Genomic DNA, 23,627 nt, shown 5'->3' on the forward strand with positions numbered 1-23,627 from the left:
CTCAGTGTGCTTTTCTTTCCTTCTAGTTGTAGAATTTACACTCACCCAGCCTTCCTGTAGTTCTGGAAGATGTCCATTTTGTGTTTTTGAAGTATTATTCAATTGTTGTGGGAGGCAGCAATTTCCCGGTGTTTATCTATGCCGCCATCTTAGTTTTCCCTTCCTCTTTTGATTCTGCTTTGATCTCTTGTTAAAAGCTGCATGCAGAATCATTCATCTGTTCTTGCCTTCTAGCCCCAGCAGAATTATTCTTTAATGTTGTAGGCATACAACCCCCCTGAAAAATATATATTGTTGATCCTGGAGTATCCAAGGTGAAATCTTTGTGGCATTATTCCTGTGTATATTGGCATGCAAGGAGATTTGTGGTTTTGGTTCATTGTTATTTTTTCTAAATGTCCTAGATGAGTCTAGATAAATATGTCTTTAGAACCAACAGTAAGAACATAAAAGAAATGGATCCATATGAATTATCACCCTTTACATATGGCTGCATTCATTCACTAACAGTTAATAGTTGGTAGTGATTACATGATAATGATTGTGAATGATGATGCATTATATGAAATGCATAGAGCACTGTGCAATTTCATAGATTTATAAAGAAAAAATTCTTTTGTGCCAAGAATTGAGAATAAATACCAAGAGCATCCTAGAAATGTTTTAAGTAATTTCCTTTCAGATTGGGAGAATCATTTTAGCATTTATTCCCTTGGGGAGAAAGTTCTTTAATAGATATAGAAATCTGTGGAAAATTAGGAGTTTAATAAGAGGCTTTTATATTGACTGTAATGCTTTTACTTCTCCAGTGTTTGCTGCATTAAAATATAAAGTTAAATTTAAACAATTTAACTTGCCCTAGCTGGTTTTGCTCAGTGGATAGAGCATTGGCATGTGGACCGAACAGTCCCGAATTTGATTCCGGTCAAGGGCACTTACCTAGGTTGCAGGCTCTTCCCGGGCTCAGGCCCTGGTCAGAGCACGTACAGGAGGCAGCCAATCAATGTGTTTTTCTCACATCAATATTTTTCTCTGTCTTTCCCTCTTTCTTCCATTCTCTCTAAAAGTCAGTGGAAAAGTATCCTCGGGTGAGAATTAAAAACAAAACAAAATAATTTAACTTAAACTGAAAAGAGCCCCAATATTATATAATCAATAATACATGTCTTAGAGGCCTAATAATGCTGAAGAAATATTTTTCCAATCAATGAAAGTAGAGGTCTCATAATTTCATTTAATCATCACAGATAATACTGGAGAGCCTCTGAAAGGCCATTATGTCTGCCTCCATTTCTTGGGATAAGTCTGCATGTAGACTGTCCTGGACAGGTACAAAATTTTGAGAATTGATACAGCAGATTACGTAAGTTGATGTGAAACTACATCTCCCTTGCCAATGAGCACTTCCAATTCTATTTGGCTGCATTAGATAGAGCAGACCAGTTTTGCTCCAAGACTGGGCTGGGAACGTACAAATGCAAAAGAGCCGCACCAAGAAGACTGCAGAGCTAGTGGTTCCTGGGTTGGGGGACAGAACCCAGGCAGTGGTTCTGTGCCGACTGGGAAGTTTTCCATTTGTTCTGCTTCTGTTTCCATGGTACTTTCAGATTCTCAATATCTAAAGCTTTTGAGCAAAATAAAACCATGAATATATTTCTTCCCTTTTACCTTCACAAAAACCTTTGGACGAGTAAGAGAATATACAGATATGAATTTTCATTAAAAAGATAATTTTAAAGTGAGATATAATTAGCATAGATGTATAGATGTTAAGCATGTAGATCAACAAGTTTCAAAAAATGTGTACAACTTAGTAACTAACATGAAAATCAAGATGTAAAATATTTCTTTCACCCCTGAAAGTTCCCTAGTTCCCATTTCCAGTCAATTCACTACCAAGGGGCAATTGCTGTTCTAATTTCTGTCACTATGTCATTACAATGACATTATGCTCATTAAGGCATTAGTTTTGTCATTTCTTTTTAAAAAAATATATTTTATTGATGTTTTACAGAGAGGAAGGGAGAGGGATAGAGAGTTAGAAACATCGAGAGAGAAACATTGATCAGCTGCCTCCTGCACACACACTACTGAGGATGATAAAATCTTCCTGATACTTGATTATATTTTTAAGCTTGAAACTGGTTATATGTACTGGGTATAATATATATTTTATATATATAAAATTGGTTATACATCAATGTTAGTTGAAATAAAAAAATAAATTATAGACTAGTCTATGGAAAATATATCTTTATGTTCTTTGATTGCTTGTATCTCAGAGGTGCTTATGCCCAAACCACAACTATTATGAAACTTTTTTTCATTTTCAGATACTAGACTTCGTGCAGCCTTTACGTTCCTATGAATACTTCGACACCCTGAAAGACTTCCTTAATTATGAGGGGAAGGTTTTGCGCTTCTACTGCATGTGGGATGACTCCGGCTCAGTTTTTGGGGACTATAGACAACTCATCTTGCATTACTTCTTGTATGATGGTACTATTGAAATCAAAGAATTGCTGCCCCATAACTCAGGCCGGGATCCTATGCCATTTTTCCTCGAGAGGGGAAAGCTGCCCAAGGTGCGTGGTGGACACAGAACCACTTTCCAAGTTTGCTTGTGGGCTGAGAGACTCTAGGGGTGGGCAAACTTTTTGACTCGAGGGTCACAATGGGTTCTTAAACTGGACCGGAGGGCCGGAACAAAAGCATGGATGGAGTGTTTGTGTGAACTAATATAAATTCAAAGTAAACATCATTACATAAAAGGGTACGGTCTTTTTTTTCAATAGTTTTATTCATTTCAAACGGGCCGGATCCGGCCCACGGGCCATAGTTTGCCCACGGCTGCTCTAGTCAGTCACTGGAATGTCATGTGTTATGACTATGTGATGACAGTTACCATACATTATTGCAAGAGTTTAGAAAACTTTCATTTTTTTGTGCCCTATATTAATATACATCTTGGAAAGTAATGCAGAGGATATGACAGATTGGAGTTGGAATATTCTGGGTATAAGGCAAATCAAGGGAAAATGTCAAATGCCTGAGAAATTACCTATTCAATATTGAGTTCACAGTCTTATGAAGGCAAATGACTCTCTAGTCAAAAAATGGCTTATGGCCTTGAATGGGACATTGATCTTTGGCTTCTGTATCCTACTGAGGAGGTCCCATGGTATTGGTGTATGTTGTGAATGTGTATACACACACACACACACACACACACACACACACACACCGGAGTGACTCTTCTGAGAGTAACCACCAATCACCAACTAGCCAATGGCTAGCAGTAGTGACAGCTTTGCATTTTATTTGCTATTAAAAAGTTATCAGTCTTATTTATACACATATGTATGGCTAGTTGAGAGCTAACATAACTTGGGTACAGCCAGAAATGGCACAAATATAGAAGACCTGGGTTAGAATTATGGTTCTACATTTATGACTGTGTGATCTTGGGCAAGTCACTTAAGCTCTTTGAGTGTATTACCTTATCTCTAAAATATAGTTAACAAGGCCTCCATCCTGAGATAACTGTAAAGATAGAATGAGGTAACATAGTAAAAAACACTACCTAAGGACCTCTAAACACCTATGAGGACACAACAACATACAGGCTTTTTTCACAGCTCTATATTACATTGTATTTCTTATTTGCATAAAATATTTTTAAACTTAATTCTTAATGCTACTGAAGAGTTTACTGTAACACCCATTTCTGATGCAAACAATCACTGGTTATGTGGTCTAAACAGGAGGCTCTTTCAGATTCTTTGAGCCCATAGCCAGAAGCCCTGCAGTATTGCTGCGAGGGGTGGTGGTGGTGGTAGCGGCAGGATTTGTCTCAGAGGGAGCTCTGGAGTATGGACAGCAGGTGGTCACGAGACACCTGGGAAGCCTGTTTTTAGAATGGCTTTGAAAAATAGGCTGACTATAAAATAATTAATGACACACCTGACATTTGCAGTGTGTCTGGACATCGATTGCTTCATTCATTCATTTAACACATATTTATTGTCAACTGTATGTCAGCTCTGGGGTTACAGTGAGAAAGAAAGTGGATTAAGTCCTGCTTCATGGAGCATACATCCTCATGGGGGAAAGATATAGTAGTGGTAGGAGTTCCCCTGGCACTTTCAACATCTTTTGAGAAATCAAGAAATAAGTACTATTGTTGTAGTTACATGAAACTGAAGATAAAAACCTGGCCCCAGTCCTGTAGCTAGTAAGCGGTGAAGAGAGAATTTGTGTCCAAATGTACTATTTTCCTATGTTATGTGGCTTACTTATACCCCATACATAATACATTCACACATTTGCACTTACATATTATGTCATATGTATCAGAGATAATTCAGATTTCTCATCTGTATATGATAAACTGATCACTGTGAATCTATTAGCTAATGAAGGTATTTCCTGCAGCTTATGCAACTGCTTGGACACCTCCAGTGCATGTAGAACTGAGTGTTCTGGCTCTCTCCAGGCCATGGTTTCTGTTCGAAGCCGACCACTCTCTGTTGCTCTTGCTCTCTCACCACACTGTCTCTCTCAGCCAGCAAATGCCTCTTGGGTTCAGGATCCAGCAGGGTGCTAAGCAGAGTAAAGAAAAGAAGGCAAGGCATGGTTTGTAGTTCAGTGAAGGGAAAAGATGAGGCAACTAGAGAACCACAAAAAGTGGTTTCATCCTGCGGTAGGTGCTATGGAGCATTGAATTAGGGACAGGCCAGTAGGATGGGAGAGGTTATGGGGAAATAGGAGGCTTCGCAGGGCATTGGTGGGTGGGCGGAGGATAGACCAGCCCGCAGGGGGTGAGGAAGCACAGGGACAGGTAGATAAAGTTTGTCCCCAATGTCTTGTCTTCGTGCGGATGGCAGCGAAGAACCATCTAATGCATATTTCCCACTTGAACCCCTTTTTGTATTTAGAGACCATCTACCACAGCTTGCTTTGGTTTTTGTCTTCCAGTATGCCCCAACTGGAGCCCATCAACCAGGAGACGTAACAGATAAAATAGTTCTCAATGTGTATAATGGCTATAAAGTAAGCCGAGTGCATGGCTACCTGTTTGATAAATACAAGGTGAGGAACCTTATGTTTTATTACTGTTTGCAATGTGACATCCCTGGAACCTGAAATGTGGGGGGAGTTACATATTCTTCTCTGGTGAGCTTGATTGTGAGTGAAATTAATAAGTGTATACATTGCATTGCTGTTTTTCAATAATAAACATGCTTAAGTGCATATGTAAATATATGCTTTGCATTGTTGTTGGGTAGCACTACATTGCTAAAAATTTTTTTTTAAAGTTAGTCTCGACTAGTCTTTTGGTTTGATTTTAAAAATTTGGCTGTAAATGATATAATTGAGTTTTTTAGTTTTTTTTCTTTTGGGAAGGGTTAGATTTGTGGAGGGTTTGTGCTGCCAGTGTTGTGTTCCTTTGTTTTCATTAGGAGGCAAAATTAGAACAAGAGTTTTACAAAGAAACTGACCTGAAAATAGGAGCCACCATCAATGTGTGGGGAAGAAAAGTGCTCCTTTGTGACTGTGATGAATTTACGAAGGCTTATTATAGGACTAAATATGGAATTCGTAAGTGATACATCTGTCAACTAGAAAATAATATTGAAAACTTAGAATCTTTGTTCTCTAGTTAAGATTTCACTATATAAACTCATATAAAAAGTAGTTTATGCCTTTAAGACTAATATAATATGAGCATTATGCATTTGAACAGAAAATTATGCAAATGCAAATTGTGATGCATTTTATAGTCATGCTGACTTTTTATATTTCTCATAACATATGTTAAAATCTCCCATTTAGCAGACACTATTATTACACAACATTTCTTGAGTAACAACAGTGTGCTTAATGTAACTAATGACTAGAAATTATATCCGTGATGTGGGGTAGGTGGGCAATGAATAAATAATCTCATAATCTTTACATTTGCTTTTCCTGACTTTTTGGTAAGGTTAAATGAATATACTTAATGTGACTTAGTTACCTTTGACAATTTAATTTTGTTTATAATTAATCTGGTTCTAAATTCTATACAGTATATTTTGGTGTTCTTGATGCCCAAACCAGGACAAAGTCCCATCAATAATTGTAGTTACATTTCCTCCTTGTCTGTAATTGTGGTCAGTGGAATACCTGGTGTCTCCATTCTATAGTGCCACAGGAAGTCCCTGACAAGTGCCAACAACACAGATAGGGGTCTCCCGAAGAGGAAGCCAGGGAGAGATTTCAAATGCATTGTGAAACCTTGGTGCTTAGTACTTTCTCTTAACTAATGATCCCACAACATACTTGGGGGAAAAAATGGCAAACAGACTAAGAGAAAGAGTTGGCCACAGTCTCAAGAAAGGTACTTGAGTAAACTTTCTATTTACACAGAAGCAGAGGGCTTGATAGGAATCCAAGAGATCTCTGTACCCCCATGCAAAACCCAATCTGATTATTAAAAAGATAAGATTTTTCATGCATTTAAGGTTTCTAAGGAGAAGGTGATTCCATAGAATTCTTCCACAAAATAGTCTAGTGTGACCCCTCTAGTCCCCCCCCCCCAGGAAGCTTGGTCATCCCACTGGCCCGTACTTGCCTGTGGGCTATAATATATTACTCCCTCATTATTTCATGTGGATGAACACGGACTGGCAGATGGAGACCTGTCAGACTTTCCTGTAGCATGAAGGTTGGAAAAGGCTCCAGAGGCTCCAGCAAGTGTTTCTTTCACCGAAGGGACAGGGATTTGAATGTAAACTGTTTGTGCTTAGAATTCTTTCCTTGTTTTTTTTTTTTTTTTTTTTTTTTTTTTTTTTTTTTTTTTTTGTGTGTGTGTGTCTATAAGAAGACTTTCTTATTATTAATTCTTAGCGGCTGGGATAACCCAACTAGTAACAAGACCATTCATTCCCATTGCCCATCAATACTGAATAGATCGTGCTGACATTAAGGAGGAGCAGAAAACTTAAAGCAACTTTGATGTGGAGTCACTTCTAGTCATCTCTGAACTCCTGCTGCTAGAAACAGCAGGACATCCTAGATGAGAGTTTAATGATCATTTGAGCAAATTAGCCATCCCAAGATACGGTGACAGGGATGAAATTCTAGTCTCATTATATGGCCTCAATGGAGCTAACAGTTTTTTAAAATATATTTTATTGAATTTTACAGAGAGGAGGGGAGAGGGATAGAGAGTTAAAAACATCCATGAGAGAGAACCATTGATCAGCTGTCTCCTGCACACCCCCTACTGGGGATGTGCCCGCAGCAAGGTACATGCCCTTGACCGGAATCGAACCTGGGACCTTTCAGTCCACAGGCTGACGCTCTATCCACTGAGCCAAACCGGTTAGGGCAAGTTAACAGTTTTTTACCTCTTTTCCCTCCCTTATGAAGGGAAGAGGATTGAGGGTTAGATGGTTTCCAAGCATTTTTAGCTAGAGCTAGGAAGCTGTGGGATTTGATAATCATTTGACTTCAAAATGAACAACCCATCAAAATCATTTGACCTAGGCATTGCGTACAAGTAGAGGTAGATTTTCCTTGAAGTTACTAAAGTCCATGCATATGAAGTTTTAGGCTGCTTCCTTTGCAGGGGCTCCAGTCCAAAACCCTGGGCCTAATTTTGTCTTAATAATTTGTCATTCTTTGTCTTGAAGAGCTTCTCCAAATTATTTAAGCTTTAGGCCTCCTTAAACCTGGGTCTGTATCTGTGTCACTAGAACATACAAAATCTACTTTGAGGTAATTGAAGGCTTTTCCTCGTGTTGTTTCCAACTGAGATGGCAAATAATAAATCACTGTGAATGAACATTAAGATTCCTTTGAAAAATATATCACATCTCTGTAAATTTATTGGAATCTAGTTATTTGTCAATAGACATTCAATATACATATTTTTACAAGTCACTTGGAACTAGAGGAATCAGACTACTTGAAAAACAGATGTGTCTCACAGATCCATCAGAGTGTCAGTTTAAGAAGATAATTGGGAAGATGCTTTGTACAAAAATGTATACTTTTTCATTTGTTCACCAAATGTTTTTAATACCTGAAAAATGCAGGATAATGGAAAACCAAAAGCAGGAAACTTATTCAGGTGCAAGTACAAAACGTTGTAAGCAATTACCCAGAGAAATGATATTTTGAGTCAGATTATCCCAAAAGATGTATGTGGTGTTAGAACAGTCAAGCATGAAGGAGTGGAACAGTTCTCAACTTTTACACACTAGATGGCACTGTGGGTGCAGAGGAACACTAAATTGGTTCTTTTGTTACTTAAATCTGTTGCAAAAATTATGTAGTTGAGAAAACAACACTGTGTTATGAAATCTGCAATCATACAGGAAAGTATAGGATGCATTCTTAGTTACTTTGCTATTCAATATGTGTCCTCTTTTGGTTAGATTTCTCAGATTAATATTGGGGAGTATGCTTGGGAGGAGTTCACACAAAGGCTGTGAGGAAGTCTAAGGAAATGTAAACTTTTCAAATTAGAATGAGAAATAACCTCAAACCCGTAACCTTTTGATCAGTATAAAACATGTCCTTTAATTTAAAGAGTTAGTTTTCCCTGGATGACAAATTGATGCACATTTTCAATTACAGAGGTGTGCACTAAATCTGGATTCTTCCAGCTATTAGAACTTTGACAATGGAAAAGGAAATCACTGCTTACATGAATTTCTTTGAATTACAAATGACACTTTTTAATACAGTTGTAGTCCTTTTGTTGACAGTAGCAAGAGCAACCTGGAGCAGTGGTTGGCAACAAAAAGTTTAGTTTTTGTTTAACTAGATAGCGAAGGGCGTGGCCTGGAGTTGAGTTGAGGAAAAGGGAGAAGGTTTAAAAAGTTCGTACAGCAGGAGGGGACAGTGGATGGGAAAGGTAAAGGCAGAATAGTCAGGAGTCAACTTGTTTGGAAAGGAATTCGATTAGTGAGTGTTGACTAAAGATATGAGAGAGCTAAACTGCAGCTTAAAATATGGAATGGGTGGAATAAATTTCTAAGTCTGAATTTTCATATCGCTGGAAAAATCAGGATGAACAAAAATATTCAGGAACGGGATGTGATAACAAAAGAGAAATGTTTACTTATTTGACATAGTTTCTTTTTTTTCTTTTGAACCAATGACGATTATTGAGTGAGTTCTGTGGTTTTTGTAAACATGATTGAAACCTACCCTCACAGGATTTTGCTGTGTTTTGTTTGAGAGAGTTTAAAATAGTCTACAAAGATCTTCATGTTCATCTTGAAAACATAACAAACCTTTCAAAACAGCCGTAATCAGAACAAAAATAATATTGATGTTTCATTTGCCTTTGCTTTGTTCTAGAGGACTTTAACTCAATTCCATGCAAGCCTCCATCTCCTCCAAAAATAGAAAGGAAATTTCCACCTTACACCGGTTTTGGTTCTGAGGAGGATTCTCTCCGCTCCTGCCTACGCCTCGTGCCTGTAGTTCGTCCTAATGTGCAGGCCTTCAAGAAGTGCATAGAAAAAGACAGGTACTTGATGGAACTGTGATATTTTGGTTTGGTCTTTTCCCCACATGTGTTCAAAATATATACTATAGTCTCCAAGATGATACAGATGTTACTCAGCCCATCTAATGTCAAGTCCAGGGACAAGTTATAGCTTTTTAATGAAGTCGATTAACATGCAAGTATTAACAGGTTCTTACTTGAATGGTTATCATATTTTTCCCGGTTTTACTGAGATATAATTTGACATATAACATTGTATAATATAATGATTTGCTATATGTATATACTGAAAAATGATTACCATAATGAAATGAGTTAACATTCAATACTTTACACAGTTATAGTTTTTTTCCTTGTGATGAAAACTTTTATGATTTACTCTCACAACTTTTTAAAAAAATATATTTTATTGATTTTTTACAGAGAGGAGGGAGAAGGATAGAGAGTTAGAAACATCGATGAGAGAGAAACATTGATCAGCTGCCTCATGCACACCCCCTACTGGGGATGTGCCCGCAACCAAGGTACATGCCCTTGGCCGAAATCGAACCTGGGACCCTTCAGTCCGCAGGCGGATGCTCTATCCACTGAGCCAAACTGGTTGGGGCTGTCTTATCATTTCTTATCTCCATTTCATGAAGGCTGGGACCCTTGAGTCCTCAGGCTGACGCTCTATCCACTGAGCCAAACCGGTCAGGGCAACTCTCAAAACTTTTAAATATACAATATACTATGGTTAACTATGGTCACCATGTTGTACATTAATTACACCCCCAGAAATTATCATGTAACTGGAAGTTTGTACCTCTTGATCATCTTCATCTAATTCCTTCATTCCCAACTCCCTGCCTCTGGCAACCACCGATCTGATATCTATTTCTGTAAGTTTGGTTTTATTAGATTCCACATATAAGTGAGTTAATATAGTACTTGTCTGCCTGACTTATTTCACTTTGCATAATGCCCTCATGTTCCATCCTTATTGTATCAAATTGTAGGATTTCCTTTTCAATGGCTGAATAACATTCCATTGTATATATATATGTGACATATATAGAATTTTCTTTATCCATTTGTCAATGGATACATAGGTTGTTCCCATGTCTTGACTACTGTAAACAACGCTGCAGTGAACATGGGTTGCAGATATTTCTTTGGGAAAATGATTTCATTTCCTTCAAATATATATGCAGGAGTTGAATTGCTGGATCATTTGCTCATTCTATTTTTAATTTTTTTGAGGAACCTGCATAGTGTTTTCCATAGTGGCTGTACCAATTTACATTCCTACCAACAGTGCCCAAGGGTTCCCTCTTTTCCAAATCCTTGCCATTGAGTGGTTATGAGTGGTTATTTTAATAAGTGTCACCTGGAAGCACCTGAAATCATATAGTGAGAGGAATGGCCAACCTGTCTTAATTATATCTCAATATCTCTCTCTTATCTCTATTTCTATCTCTATCTCTATCTCTATATCTCTATCTCTATTTTTCTGTATATATTTCCTCATGATGGTCCCTAGTAAATGGTGAAGAGTAGAGGTCAGCAAACTTTTTCTTAAAAGGTCAGATAGTAAATATTTTTGGCTTTGCTGGCCATATGGCCTCTGTCATAACCACTTAACTCTGCAGCTGTAGGTGAAAGCAGCCACCGAGTCCATGAACAAATGTGTGACTATCTTCCAATAAAACTTTGTGTATGGACACTGACACTTGAATCTCATATAATTTTTACCTATTCAAATATTACTCTTTTGATTTTTTCAACCATTTAAAAATGTGAAAACCATTCTTAGCTCACGGGCTATATAAAAACAGGTGGCAGGTTGTACTTGGCTCATAAGCTGTAGTTTGCCTACCCCTGGCATAGAAGCTTCCATGATTTATGTGTTTTTGAGAATGTTATTTGGAAATTAATGTGGTTGTTCTTTTTCAGTTACAGTTGACATGTAATATTATATTAGTTTCAGGTATACAGCATAGTGATTATACATTTATATAATTTACAAAGTGATTACCCAATAAGTCTAGTACCCATCTGACACCATACATAATTATTACAATATTCTTGACTTATAGTCCCTATCCTGTGCTTTATACCCCCTGAATATTTTTATAACTGGCAATTTGTACTTCTTAATTCTTCCTCTTTTCATCTCCCCTCCTCCCTCCCATCTGGCAACCATCAAACTGCTTCCGTATCTATGAGCCTGTTTCCTTTGCAATTAATGTGGCTTTAGTTTGAGAGGTTTAGTTGAGTTCAGTAACCATAGATTGTTCACATGGCTGACTATAATTTCAAAAGATGGATTTTTAAAACTTCTCCTAATATATATGAGGAAAAATCTGCCCCCGAGTCATACATATAGAAGGTAGGTACTTCCCTTAGCTACCTTTTGCTTTCTCAGGGAGAGCAGGACCTGGAGAAAGAAGTTGGGAGGAAAGTGGTAGGAAAATGTCGCAGATATTTGAAAAGGATGTAGGCTAAACATTGAAGTCCTGTTTAAGAGAAATAAAGGGTCAGGAGAACCTGTGGAGAAAAAATGATGAAGGGAACATATAATTAGACCAGGAGAAGGAAAAGAAAGAGACAGCACCCTTAATTTGATAACATTTATGGAGTCAGATGCTGTTGTAGAACATTTTGAAGTAGAGAGAACAATAGTTTTGCTATAACTGTAAAAATGGTGAAAATATATTGTTAAGAGCTATGTAGAATGTTTAAAAGGCTGCCTATGATGTCCTTTGCTTTTCAAGAAATAATCTTTTATTTTTGAGGACTTTAGAGTTTTGTTTTCAGTATTAGAATCTATGCTACTCAAAATATGGCACCCATACTTGTTAGAAATGTTAGTTCTTGTGCCATACCCAAAACCTACTGAGGCAGAAACCCTGGAGTGGGACTGGTATTGTGTTTAACCAGCCCTCCAAGGGTTCTGATGGGTACCACAGTTTGAGAATTCTGATTTTGATAACATGAGAGGGACACCATCATCCTACCTTATAGACAGCAGTGTTTACAGTGAGATTGCAGGGCAGGGTTTTTGGTGGATACTTTTCACTAACTGCTGTTTTTTAAGGGCAGCTACCCGAAGGAGGCAGGAAGAAAGAATGTCCCTATTATAAAAGAGGGACATTTTCTTATAAGTAAACAAGATGAAACATGATCCAGGGTGTTTCTTTGGAATCCAGGTAAAACAGTTCTTTGTGGGTAGTTGCCTTAGTCTCTCCTGTATACACCGTGTCTACATAGAACATTGACTATAGACAGTATTCCATGTTCTTGTCATGTTGTTGTGGCTAGAGGATGGTGGTACAAGCACAAATGTCTCTAATTTTGTTTCTTTCTGTCCACTGCCCATCTGTGCCAGGAATATATTGCCCTTAAGCTCCTCCTACACACTGACCTTGTTTCCATAGTAACTGGCACATTCGGCTGGAGACTTATACATGAGTTTGAATAATCCAAGGTTTAAAACTGTGAGAACCTAAGGAAGATGATCTCACAAAGCATACAAGGACCAGTTTCTTAACGCAAATAATAATAATAATAATAATAATAATATCACTACTAATAAAAAGCAAGAGCCATTTGTAGTTATGATGTGCTAACTTACTTTACAATACTTGATCTTATTTAATCCCCCAAACAGCCTCATAAGGTACCCATGCTTTACATGAGGAAATGGCGGCTCAGAGAGACTATATAATTTGCCCAGGCTCACACAGCTAATTTTTAGTTGAAGTAGGTTTTGAATCCAGAAGAAGTGTGACTTCTAGAGTTCACCTGATTTGTGTTTTTTTGTTTTTGTTTTTACCACAGAACCTGTACTATTGCAGTGTGTGGCAATTGCTTGATAATGCAGTTGTGCTCTTCCCTTAGAACAAGAGCCCCTTGAAAGCAGAGACCGGCTTTACTGCTTCCCTCAGAGTTCAAACAGTGGGGACTACATATTAGGGACTCAATAAGTATTTGTCCAGTAAGAGAAGGAATGATGCATAAGTGATTCAATTGAATCAACATTCAACCTTCCAATACTTAATGATGGATAGAAGAGACAGATGGACTTCCCATCAGGATCGTTATTATCCCAGACTTGTGCTCTTCATAGCCATATAGCATAAGAGAGGGTTACCAAATGTGTTTGTTACTTATAAATCCAATTATGTACTAGATGAGATCTATCTGAAGCCTGGGACACTAGGGACCATGAGAACAGCAATGGAGATCTGGGCTGCCCTGGGACTAGCCTTCCAAACTGCTACTTTCCATCTCGCATGAGGCCTCAAACGGGAAATCTTGAAGCCATGCTTTTATAGTCCTGCTTCCTTGGATAATCTGAGAAAGGGCACTTTCTGCTCTGCGAATTAGGATTTTCTTTTCTTTTCTTTCTCTTTTGTAAATCACTGTGACCACAAGGAAAGGATGAGTTTCAACATAGGAAAACATGAAACCTCCCTGCTTAGAGTTGTGACAGGGAAGTGACAAAGTACATGGTTTATTTTACTCTATGCTTCTTTGGGTAATGATTTTGATTATCAAAGACCTCCCCAAGGGTTTAGGATTTGTTACATATTCCACATTTCACTAGCTGATATCCATAGACATGCTTCTGCTGACAGATCATAAATTAATTTCTTCAATGACAAGGCAATTAGCTTCGGGAACTTTGATTCTAGACTTTGATTCCATCGTCAGTCTACTAGATTATTCTACTCATGCATAGAATTCTAAGTGCAAATTCCAATCTATATGGGTCGTATAGCAACTTTATACAAACAATGTAAAATTGTTATATTAGACAATGGTTCATAAGATGCAGCCCGAAAACAGATTTGTAATGGCTACTTACAATATGGGTGATAAGTGAAATAATATTTAATATAGCATTTGAAAGGGAAAAGGTAATTTTTCCCTGAAAGGGATTTGGGGAATCCCTGAGGAAATGGGGGAATGACTCAGGGAGGAGAGGGTTTGGGGCTAGAAGAAAGAAAAGAAATGGGCATGAGAAAGTGGGAAATGAAATGAGAATGTGGCTCCAGGACGCCATGGAGCACCCCTGCTCCCATGCTCATGCTCAAGCAATGAGGGCTGCGTGCTGTTCTTCTTGCTGACGTGATTGTTGTAATTTCTGACTAGCTGCGTGAGTAGGGAACAACTGTTTAATGCAGCTTGTTTGAGTAATGTGTTTATGGCATTTGTTTTGGGTACATTTTCCCAATGTGTTACCCTGGACATCTAAAGAATAAGTCATATTTTAATAAATGGAGAAATTCCTCTGCATATAAATTTAGAACCTTAGTAAGAATATGGTTGAACTTTTTCAACTTCAGAGAAGTTATCCTACTATCTTAAAACCATAGGGTGAAGGAGTCAAAAGGTGCAAACTCCCAGTTACAAACTAAATAAGTCATGGAGATCTAATGTATAGCATGCTGACTATCCTATATAATAAAAGCCTAATATGCAAATTGACCCTTTGACTGGAAGTTTGACCAGGAGTTTGACCGCACACTATGACATGCGCTGACCATAGGGGGCGGTGTGGAATATCGTGGGTGTTGGCGACGTGGTGCTGGCAGCAGGTGGCAATGGAGGTGCTGCCGGCCCCAATGGGCCCAGACGAGAGCAGGACCATGGTGGGATGGTGGAGCAGGTGAGTGGGCAGTGCCAGGCCAAGGCGGGTGTGAATGGGGGCTCAATTACCCCACCAATTGCCCTGCAGACGGTGACCAGCAGCGGCGGCAGGGGGCAGTTCCACCACCCAGCTACCAGGTGCTGAGGGAGCCAGGCCGGGGTGGGGTGGGGGGTGGGGTGGAAGGTGGCTGGCCCCAACCAATTGCTCCACAGATAGTGATCAGTGGCCAGCAGGCCCTGATTGCCAAATTGGGGCAGCCCAGGCTGGGATGGGGAACTGGGGGTGTGTGGTGGCAACCAACCACCCGCAGCACCCGAGTGGGGGGCTATGACCTCTTGCTGGCTACCTGTGGGCAGGGGTGATGAGGATGGAGGTGCGATGAGAATGCAGGGTGTCTGCTGAGCTTGCTCTCACTCACCCTGCTACCCTGCCATGGGATGCCTGGGCTCGCACACTGGGAAAGCCCTCATGCTCAGGTGCCGGGCACCCAGGTGCTGGGCCACCCACTTCCATGTGGCACTGCTGGGCTGCCCAGAGGCCCACACTGTGCCCCAGCCTGCCGTGTCCAGTCGTGCTCACTGCATCTCTGTGTGGGGATTCGGGCGCCGTGACTCAGGCGGAGGGGGGCACACCGGAGTCTGGAGGCCCAGGTGCTCCTCAGGGCCCAGAGGTCAGCTGGGACCTGCCCTTCCATGCCAGATGCTCACGCTTTGATTGCTGGCCAGGCCTTGGGACTGCACCCATTACGAATTTTGTGCACCAGGTCTCGAGTAGTTAATACTGCATTACATTTTAGAAAGTTGCTAAGAAAGTAGATCTTAAAAGTTCTCATAACAAGACAAAAATATATAACTGTGCATGGTCATAGATGTTAACTAGATTTACTATGGTGATCATTGCGCAGTATATACTAATATCAAATTATTATGTTATACATCTGAAATGAATATAATGTTATATGTCAATTATAACTCAATGAAAAACTTTATAGTACACCTTTTAAAGGTTTTATTTTATTATTATTATTTGTTGTTAATCTTTACCTGAAGATACTATTCCATTGATTTTTAGAGAGAATGGAAGGGAGGGGGAGAGACAGAGAGAAACATCGATATGAGAGAAATGCATTGATTGGTTGCCTCCCACACGTGCTCTAATCAGGGCTGGGGATAAAGTCTGCAACTGAGGTACACACCCTTAACCAGAATTGAACCCGGGGCCCTTCAGTCCATGGGTCGACATACTCTCCATTGAGCCAAACCAGCTAGGGCAGCAGGTTTTATTTTATATACATAGTGTATGCAAGATTACTTGTACAATGTTATAACCTTCATTTCTCTTCCATTTAGCTTTGACAATGAAAGCAATACACTCCGGTTCTTTGCAAAAATGACTAAGCACAAAAGTGCCACTGCGGATAGGCTGTTTGTTATTTCATATTTTCTTGGCAATAACACAATATCAGTGTTTGAACCCGTAGAGAAGAATTCAGGTAAGAGACACCGCTCATAGCAGTTTCCTTAGAACAACTAACTGTCTCTTCACTTTGAAAATTAGGGAATGTGATCTGATTTTATATACTAGATGATCTAAGATGGCAATTTTCACTTTTTTGGACCAATAATGTTTATTTTACAAAGATCTAGAGATGGTAACCCAGACATATAAAATGGTAAAAGAGGAACAGTTTTGGTTGGCTTGGGTCTGGGGCAGTGGTCGGCAAACTGTGGCTCGAGAGCCACATGCGGCTCTTTGGCCCCTTGAGTGTGGCTCTTCCACAAAAGGGGGACTTGGGACACTACCCACACTTTTTCTGTGGCTTTGGAGACCCCTCTGTGGAATCCAAGGGCTTTAAAATCATGAACTAGCTGCCACCAATTTCACTGACAGCCAGCAAGAAAAAAGGAAATCTGTATTCTCGATAGCACCGCTTACACAATTTTTGCTTAATTATAAGACAAGAGTCCCAGATTAACAAATACAGTATAATCTTCAGAGTCCATCTTCTTTTGGCTTTTCTGTCTAGTGAGGCTGTTGCCAAGGTTCTAGCGCTCAGGACCATGAAATGCCTCTACACATTGTGCTTATACTGTGGCCATTAATGAGGAGAGCCATTGATTTTGGCTGACCAAATTATGGAGCTGCATGGCTCTGTTCTTTTTCCTAACATGTTTAAAACTTTTATCTGTACTGAAGACACATGTTTGGGTAGAATGATCAGTGGTGCACTAGTTAATAGGCACTCTGAAAAAATCTTAAAGGATCTAATTTGTACCATTTTCCAGTTTCCCTGGTATAAATACCCTAACTGTGGCCAATTTCAATGTCAAGAAATCACCAGTTTAACAACTGGCTTGCAAAATCTCTGGTAGTTGAAAAGTCAGCCCTTATGAGCTGGTTTGAGCCACTCAGCACACCAATGGATAACGAATAATTTGTATAATTAAGTCAGGCTCCACAGTGATTTGAATAATGGATAAAATCTTAAAATACGAAATCAAATACGGGTGAATATTAATCATGTTCTCAAAGGTCAAAAAACAAACTTTATACATCTAGAATGGGGAAGATATGGTCAAGCAAATTGCAGCATACGTAAAACAGAAAGGGTGCTGATTGTCAACTGTAAGCTTACTAGTAATAATAGCAGCCATGATTGAGTACCCACTATTATCCTCTAAGAGGCAAACCCCAATGTGGGATTAAATGTGCAGGAGATTTATTAGGGGAAATGCCGATGAGGGAAATGTGGAAGGAGCCAGAAGAGGCTGGGTGAGCCATCGCACTGCAGTGCATGTCTGCCTCTTGAGAAGGACACAGGGAAGGATGAAAGGGAGAGATCTTAGATTGCAGTGTAATGCTAAGAAAGTCTTATTCAGTAAGGCTGACTGGGAGTCTTACAGTCAAAGTCACTAGGTGGAGGCACCTCTCTCTTAGAGAAATGGGCCTGCCTTGTATCTTTGCCTTGCTTAGTCATTTGTTGACGGCTGCCTGTTGGAAGCAAGAACTCAGCACAAATATAGGGATAGAGTTTGGAAATAGCAACTGGGGCCCTCCATCAGTGATGTTCCCCATAGTAGGCGATCTGAGAAGCGCCCTCAGAAATGTTACTCCTATTTTATGAATGAGAATTCAGAGAAGTTCAGAGATCATCAAGCAAGTGACAAAGCCAGGATGGACTCCAGCTCTGTTTGGCTCCAAAGCCTGGTCTTTCCACCACCTATGGATTCTGAATATGGTAGGAGGAATATGGTAAAGGTGACCCCAAAAGCTCATCTGTTCTCAGATTTTATTCATAGGTCTAGAGATTTCAGTTCACTATCAGAAGATACTGGAGTTTCATGTTCAACTAACTGTTCACTGCTAACTGTTCAAGAAGTCAAAAATCAAATCATGGCAGAAGGGAGCAGATGAAATGGGGAGAATTCTGGAAAGCAAGAAATAGGAGACATTGCTAAAAGAAGCAAAGATATTTTGCCCAAGAAAAATAGTTAATCTGTATGTCAGAATAGGTATAAGACACCATCTGGGTCAAATGAATGGAAATAAGCCCAAGAAAGGAATTTTCTACCTGGTATTATTCAAACATGCACTAAAAATGAGTGTCTTTCCAATGTCCCAATTCTCAGTATGCTGCTGGCCTATAGCAGGAACTTGCTACTCGTAAGTGTTTATTTAAATGTTTGGATTGGGAAGGAAAGAGAGGAAAGAAAGGGCTGGAATGCCACGCCACTTGTTTCTTTATACACTTGCCTAGGGAGCCTCATTTCTTCACCCACTTTCCCATTCTTCCTTTCAGTCTGAGAATAATAGGCACTATGAGTTCACAGCTAAGTTGTATGGTCTGTGTTTGGGCATGAAGAAACTCTAAAGGCACGTTGTATGGTTCTTTCATGAATAAAGCCTACTCTAACTTTTCTCCTTTTCTATAGGGTATACTGGTGGATTGTTCTTGAAAAGAATACGCGTTAAGAGGCCTGGACAAGAAGTTTTTAAAAGTGAACTATCAGAATATATCCAGCCCGAGGAGCTGTATATCGGATCCACAATAAACGTGAATGGCTACCTGTTTACGTTGCTCAATGCTGATGAGTACACCTTAAGATTCATGGAGGAGAATCCAGATAAGGTGAATTTACTTTGTGTAATTCTTGACTTGTCTGTCAGCGCTCTGCAATCTGTGTTTTTCTTTCTCTAGGCCTTTTCTTCTCCATCTTGCCACCCGTTTGATATTGTGCATTCACACATGTGGGCATGAATAATGGATCAGCGTGACTTGGCCACAGGTCCTGTCACAGAGGCCAGGTCCCGGTCTACTCTGTTTACATGCTGGGTCCTTTGCTGCCCAGCATCACAAATGCCAGGCACAGGCAGGAGGCAGGCCCAGGGTTGAATCAAGTTTCCTGAGTTTTCTGCTGACGCCAACAATGTTTTCAGAAAGAAATCCAGCAACTATAGGAAAGGAAGAAAATCTGGTGCCACACACTGTGCTGTCCCGGTTAATTGGCACCGACCTAGAGGGAAGGCTCAGACCTGAACAAACAGAATCCCCTGGGGAATCCAATAGTTGCTGGGTTTGCAACTTCCCATAACAGGAGCCACCTGAGGCCTAAATTAGAGTTCAAGAACAAATTGGCAACAGTGAGCTCGAAGAGTTTTTTCATTTGAGATAAGATGGCAGATGGATACTGTTATTAAAAGTACTATTAGGCAGTGCACTTCAGTAAAAATAACAGGTTGACAAAATCTTGATTTTAAGTGTGCACTAGTTTGGTATGCAAAACAAACATATATTTAAGAATCATTTCCTAATGTTGAAAAATCTATCTGGAAACAATTTATTTGAAAAGTCTGCCCATTTTGTTTCACTTGTATATATAATGCTCAGGGGCAAGTTGCTAAGACCAGTTTCTCAGTGTATATCATATCATGCATATCAGTTTGGGTCCTCTGAGAAGCAGATGCCAAGACAGATTTAGACGTGTAAGAGATGTACTGGAAGAAATTTGTATAAAGGATAAAGGTAGAGGAAACAAGAGTAGGCAGGGAGAGCCTTCAGAGGTCTGAACCCTGAGAAAGGAGAAGGAAGAAAGGAAGGAGGATGGGTCAGGAAGAGCCTCAAATTTAGTAAATCTCTGAGAACTCCTTGGCCAAGCCAATGGGGATCCAGCCTCGTGTCAGGCAGGATGGCCCAGCTCTGGTGCCCCCACCTGCTTAGTCATTGGTGGGAACAGCCTGGGAAGAGTGTGGCCTCAGTAGGAGCACTGCTCCAATCTTGAAGGTACAGCAGCTGAGAGCTATGACCTAACAGTGCTCTTCTGTATCCAGTCTCTCTGAAGGTAAGCCCAGGTAGCATGCCCGGGGCTCTCACACCGTCTTCTCATTTGCAGTGTTAAGAATTCAGGTTATTGTCAAACTGTGAACCAGTATCTCTTCAAAAGCACCGAATTCATGTGAGAGGCTCAGTAATAGGGCAGTTAGAGTTTTGGAGACCAGTAGGCTTGTCTTGGAAACCTGACTCTACACTTAATAGTTGAGGGGCTTTAGACATGTAACTTTCATGAGCTTCACTTTCCTCATCTATGAAATGGGAGTAGCAAAATGCCTCTCTCTCTCTCTCTCTCTCTCTCTCTCTCTCTCTCTCTCGGTTCCCACAGTACTTTGCTTGTGGTTGTTTGGTTGTTGTTGTTAATCCTCACCTGAGGATATTTTTCCATCGATTTTTAGAGAGAGTGGAAGGAGTGGGAGAGGGGTAGAGAGAGAAACATCAGGGTGAAAGAGACATATAGATTGGTTGCCTCTTGCACTGGGCCCCGACCAGAGTCAGGTATCAAGCCTGCAACCGAGGTATGTGTCCTTGACTGGAATGGAACCTGGGACCCTTCAGTCCATGGGCTGATGCTCTATCCATTGAGCCAAACAGGCTAAGGTCAGGGTCTCTTTTATAGACTTCCTATGAAGATTAGATGCGGTAATGTGTGTGAAGTGCTTAACACTTTCTGGCCCATAGCGAGCTCAGTCAATGTATAATTTACAATATCTATTATAAATTAGGGTTCGATATTCAAACACAGGGTAAGCCTACACCTTTCTATAAAATACAGTTGACCCTTGAACCACATGGGGGTTAGGGGCTCAGATCCTCCCACACACAGTTAATAATACACACAACTAATAGCCTAATATTGACTGGAAGCTTTACCAATCAATAACATAAACAGTCCTTAAACATATATTGTATGTTATATAGTATTTTATTATAATAAGTAATCTAGAGAAAAGAAAATGGTATTAAGAAAATCATAAGGACGAGAAAATACATTTACAGCATTTATGTTTAAAAATCCAGGTAGAGTGGACCCATGCAATTCAAACCCGTGTTGTTCAAGGGCCAACTGTATATATATATCATGAATATATATGTGTATATATATATATATGTTTTTGAAATTTATTTTTAATTACAGTTGGTAAAAATGCATATATATAAGAAATAATGAATATATATATATTAATTTATTTTAAGATATAAAGGGCTTTTCTCCTTTCAAAAAGATAAAAGCAGGGTTGGACATCTGGTATCAGCATCCCAAGTGAAAACTTCATTGTAAAACTGCCCTTAACAAGGACATTCTAAACAGAGAAAGATTAATATACTCTTTAATATCAGTCTGAGGAGTCTTTTCAAAAGAGCTCACAGATCCTATCATGGCAATAGATGAAAGGAAATGTAAAGCAAGGAGGGAATGGGGGGCTGTAATAGGTGCCAAACCCTCTGGTGGAAGAGAGAGGACTTTATGCTAAATTATCATCCACATTACTTTTATATTTAGTCTTCTGATATTTTTTTAGCTCTGAGCTGTAATTAATTTACAACCTTTTGCTTTACTGCATTGACTAAGGAGTATTCTTACAGAGTCAAAACTGAATCACAGAGTAGCAGGCAGAAACTGGGGGATGCCTGGAGAATGACTGAAAGGGGATTTCAGTGTGTGTGGACACTTTAACACCCAGCCTTGTTCTGCTAAGTGCATTGTGTGCTGGCCAGCAGTTTCAGGGGCTCACTCTGAAGATCTGGAGAAAATGGGGGGTCCTCTTATCCAATTTTGAATCCCTATTCTCTCCATTAGGGTCTCCCAACATACTAGGCCAATGTCTAAGGGCTAAAGGGAGGAGGCTGAGATAGAAGTAGCTGTTGGTTTTCTGATTCCCGTGGCCTGCCATACCTTCAGCTCATTTCTCTGAGATCTGGGCTTAGGCTAATGTCACCCTTAGTCCTAAAGCCTTCACTGAAGAGGTAAAAATATAGTCATGTCTTCTCTGTGTTGATCTCTATGGAAAGACATGCCCAGCTAACTTCAGGTTCACAATGTGATGTCTTTTTTCTCGCCATCAGAAAGATTGGGCTGCCTATGTCCCAGGCATATTTAAATATCTATCCGTTCTTTTCTCCCTTCCAGTTTCCTTATAGCAACCTTGAATGTGCCCTACAAAAGCTGAAAGCTGAAAAATCAAAAGCCAGAGAGATCAAGCAGATATTTAGGGCTATTGATTGTGACTTCACAAAGATGATGGATTATAATACATTCAGGTAAGCCATATTCTGCTAGCAATAATCTGTGTTTCCTTCAAGATTGTTCAAAGAACAGAAAGAAAAATTTCTTCCCTAGTGTTCCCTAATTAACACTGCATGCGTTTTTTATTAGAAATTGACAATTCTTTGCATTTATATTATTTTGTGGTCAAGCTATGCTCATTTCTAGTAAATTCGAATGCATTTACATATTGAAGAAGTTTATAGATGAGAACAGAGAGACAAAATATAGAAAGTCATTTGGTCACATTGTCTTGTGAATCAGGATGTCGAAGGATCAGAGGAATGCCAGGAAGGGTGCATCCCAGGGAGAAACGCAAAATAAATGGAGCTAAATGCACCCTCCACCATCTGGGCAACAAAGGAGGGCCATCTCCCTAGGAATGTGATCCAGTTAGAAAAGATAGTGGACCCTTTACTAATTACCAGAGAAAAAGTTACACGTATGCAGATCACTGTGTGTATGTATGTTCACACACATCTGTGTATTTTGAAAGAAATAAAGAATATAGAAATTGAGGGAAAATATATGACAGTCATTATAGAACTACTAGGGGCCCGGTGCACGAAATTCGTGCACTGGGTGTGTGTGGGGGGAGTGTCCCTCAGCCCAGCCTGCCCCCTCTCACATACTGGGAGCCCTCAGGCATTGACCCCCATCACCCTCCAATCACAGGATGGGCCCCTTGCCCAGGGCTGACGCCTCTGACAGAGGCGTCAGGCTTGGACAGGGGACCCCCATCTCCCCCCGATCACCGGCTGTGACCCCCGCCCAAGCCTGATGCCTCTGACCCAGGCTTCAGGCCTGGGCAAGGGGACCATCATATCCCCCCAATCCCCGGGTCCGCCCCCCACCCAGGCCTGATGCCTCTGGCCCAGGCATCAGC

The 23,627-nt window shown here is 40.0% G+C and overlaps 1 protein-coding gene across 1 annotated transcript in view; it reads left to right on the forward strand.

Annotated features, from left to right (window-relative positions):
- EFHC2 (EF-hand domain (C-terminal) containing 2) overlaps nucleotides 1-23,627 on the forward strand; it is a 151,981-nt gene that overhangs the window by 60,747 nt on the left and 67,607 nt on the right. The window contains exons 4-10 of the mRNA XM_015558399.1: nucleotides 2,334-2,585; nucleotides 4,978-5,091; nucleotides 5,463-5,601; nucleotides 9,358-9,529; nucleotides 16,496-16,638; nucleotides 19,079-19,275; nucleotides 22,607-22,737. Of these exons, the coding sequence (XP_015413885.1) occupies nucleotides 2,334-2,585; nucleotides 4,978-5,091; nucleotides 5,463-5,601; nucleotides 9,358-9,529; nucleotides 16,496-16,638; nucleotides 19,079-19,275; nucleotides 22,607-22,737 (1,148 nt within the window). The remainder of the gene's footprint in view (nucleotides 1-2,333; nucleotides 2,586-4,977; nucleotides 5,092-5,462; nucleotides 5,602-9,357; nucleotides 9,530-16,495; nucleotides 16,639-19,078; nucleotides 19,276-22,606; nucleotides 22,738-23,627) is intronic.

The sequence above is a fragment of the Myotis davidii genome, unplaced genomic scaffold (assembly GCF_000327345.1).
Source record: "Myotis davidii unplaced genomic scaffold, ASM32734v1 scaffold1673, whole genome shotgun sequence".
Classification (NCBI taxonomy): domain Eukaryota; kingdom Metazoa; phylum Chordata; class Mammalia; order Chiroptera; family Vespertilionidae; genus Myotis; species Myotis davidii.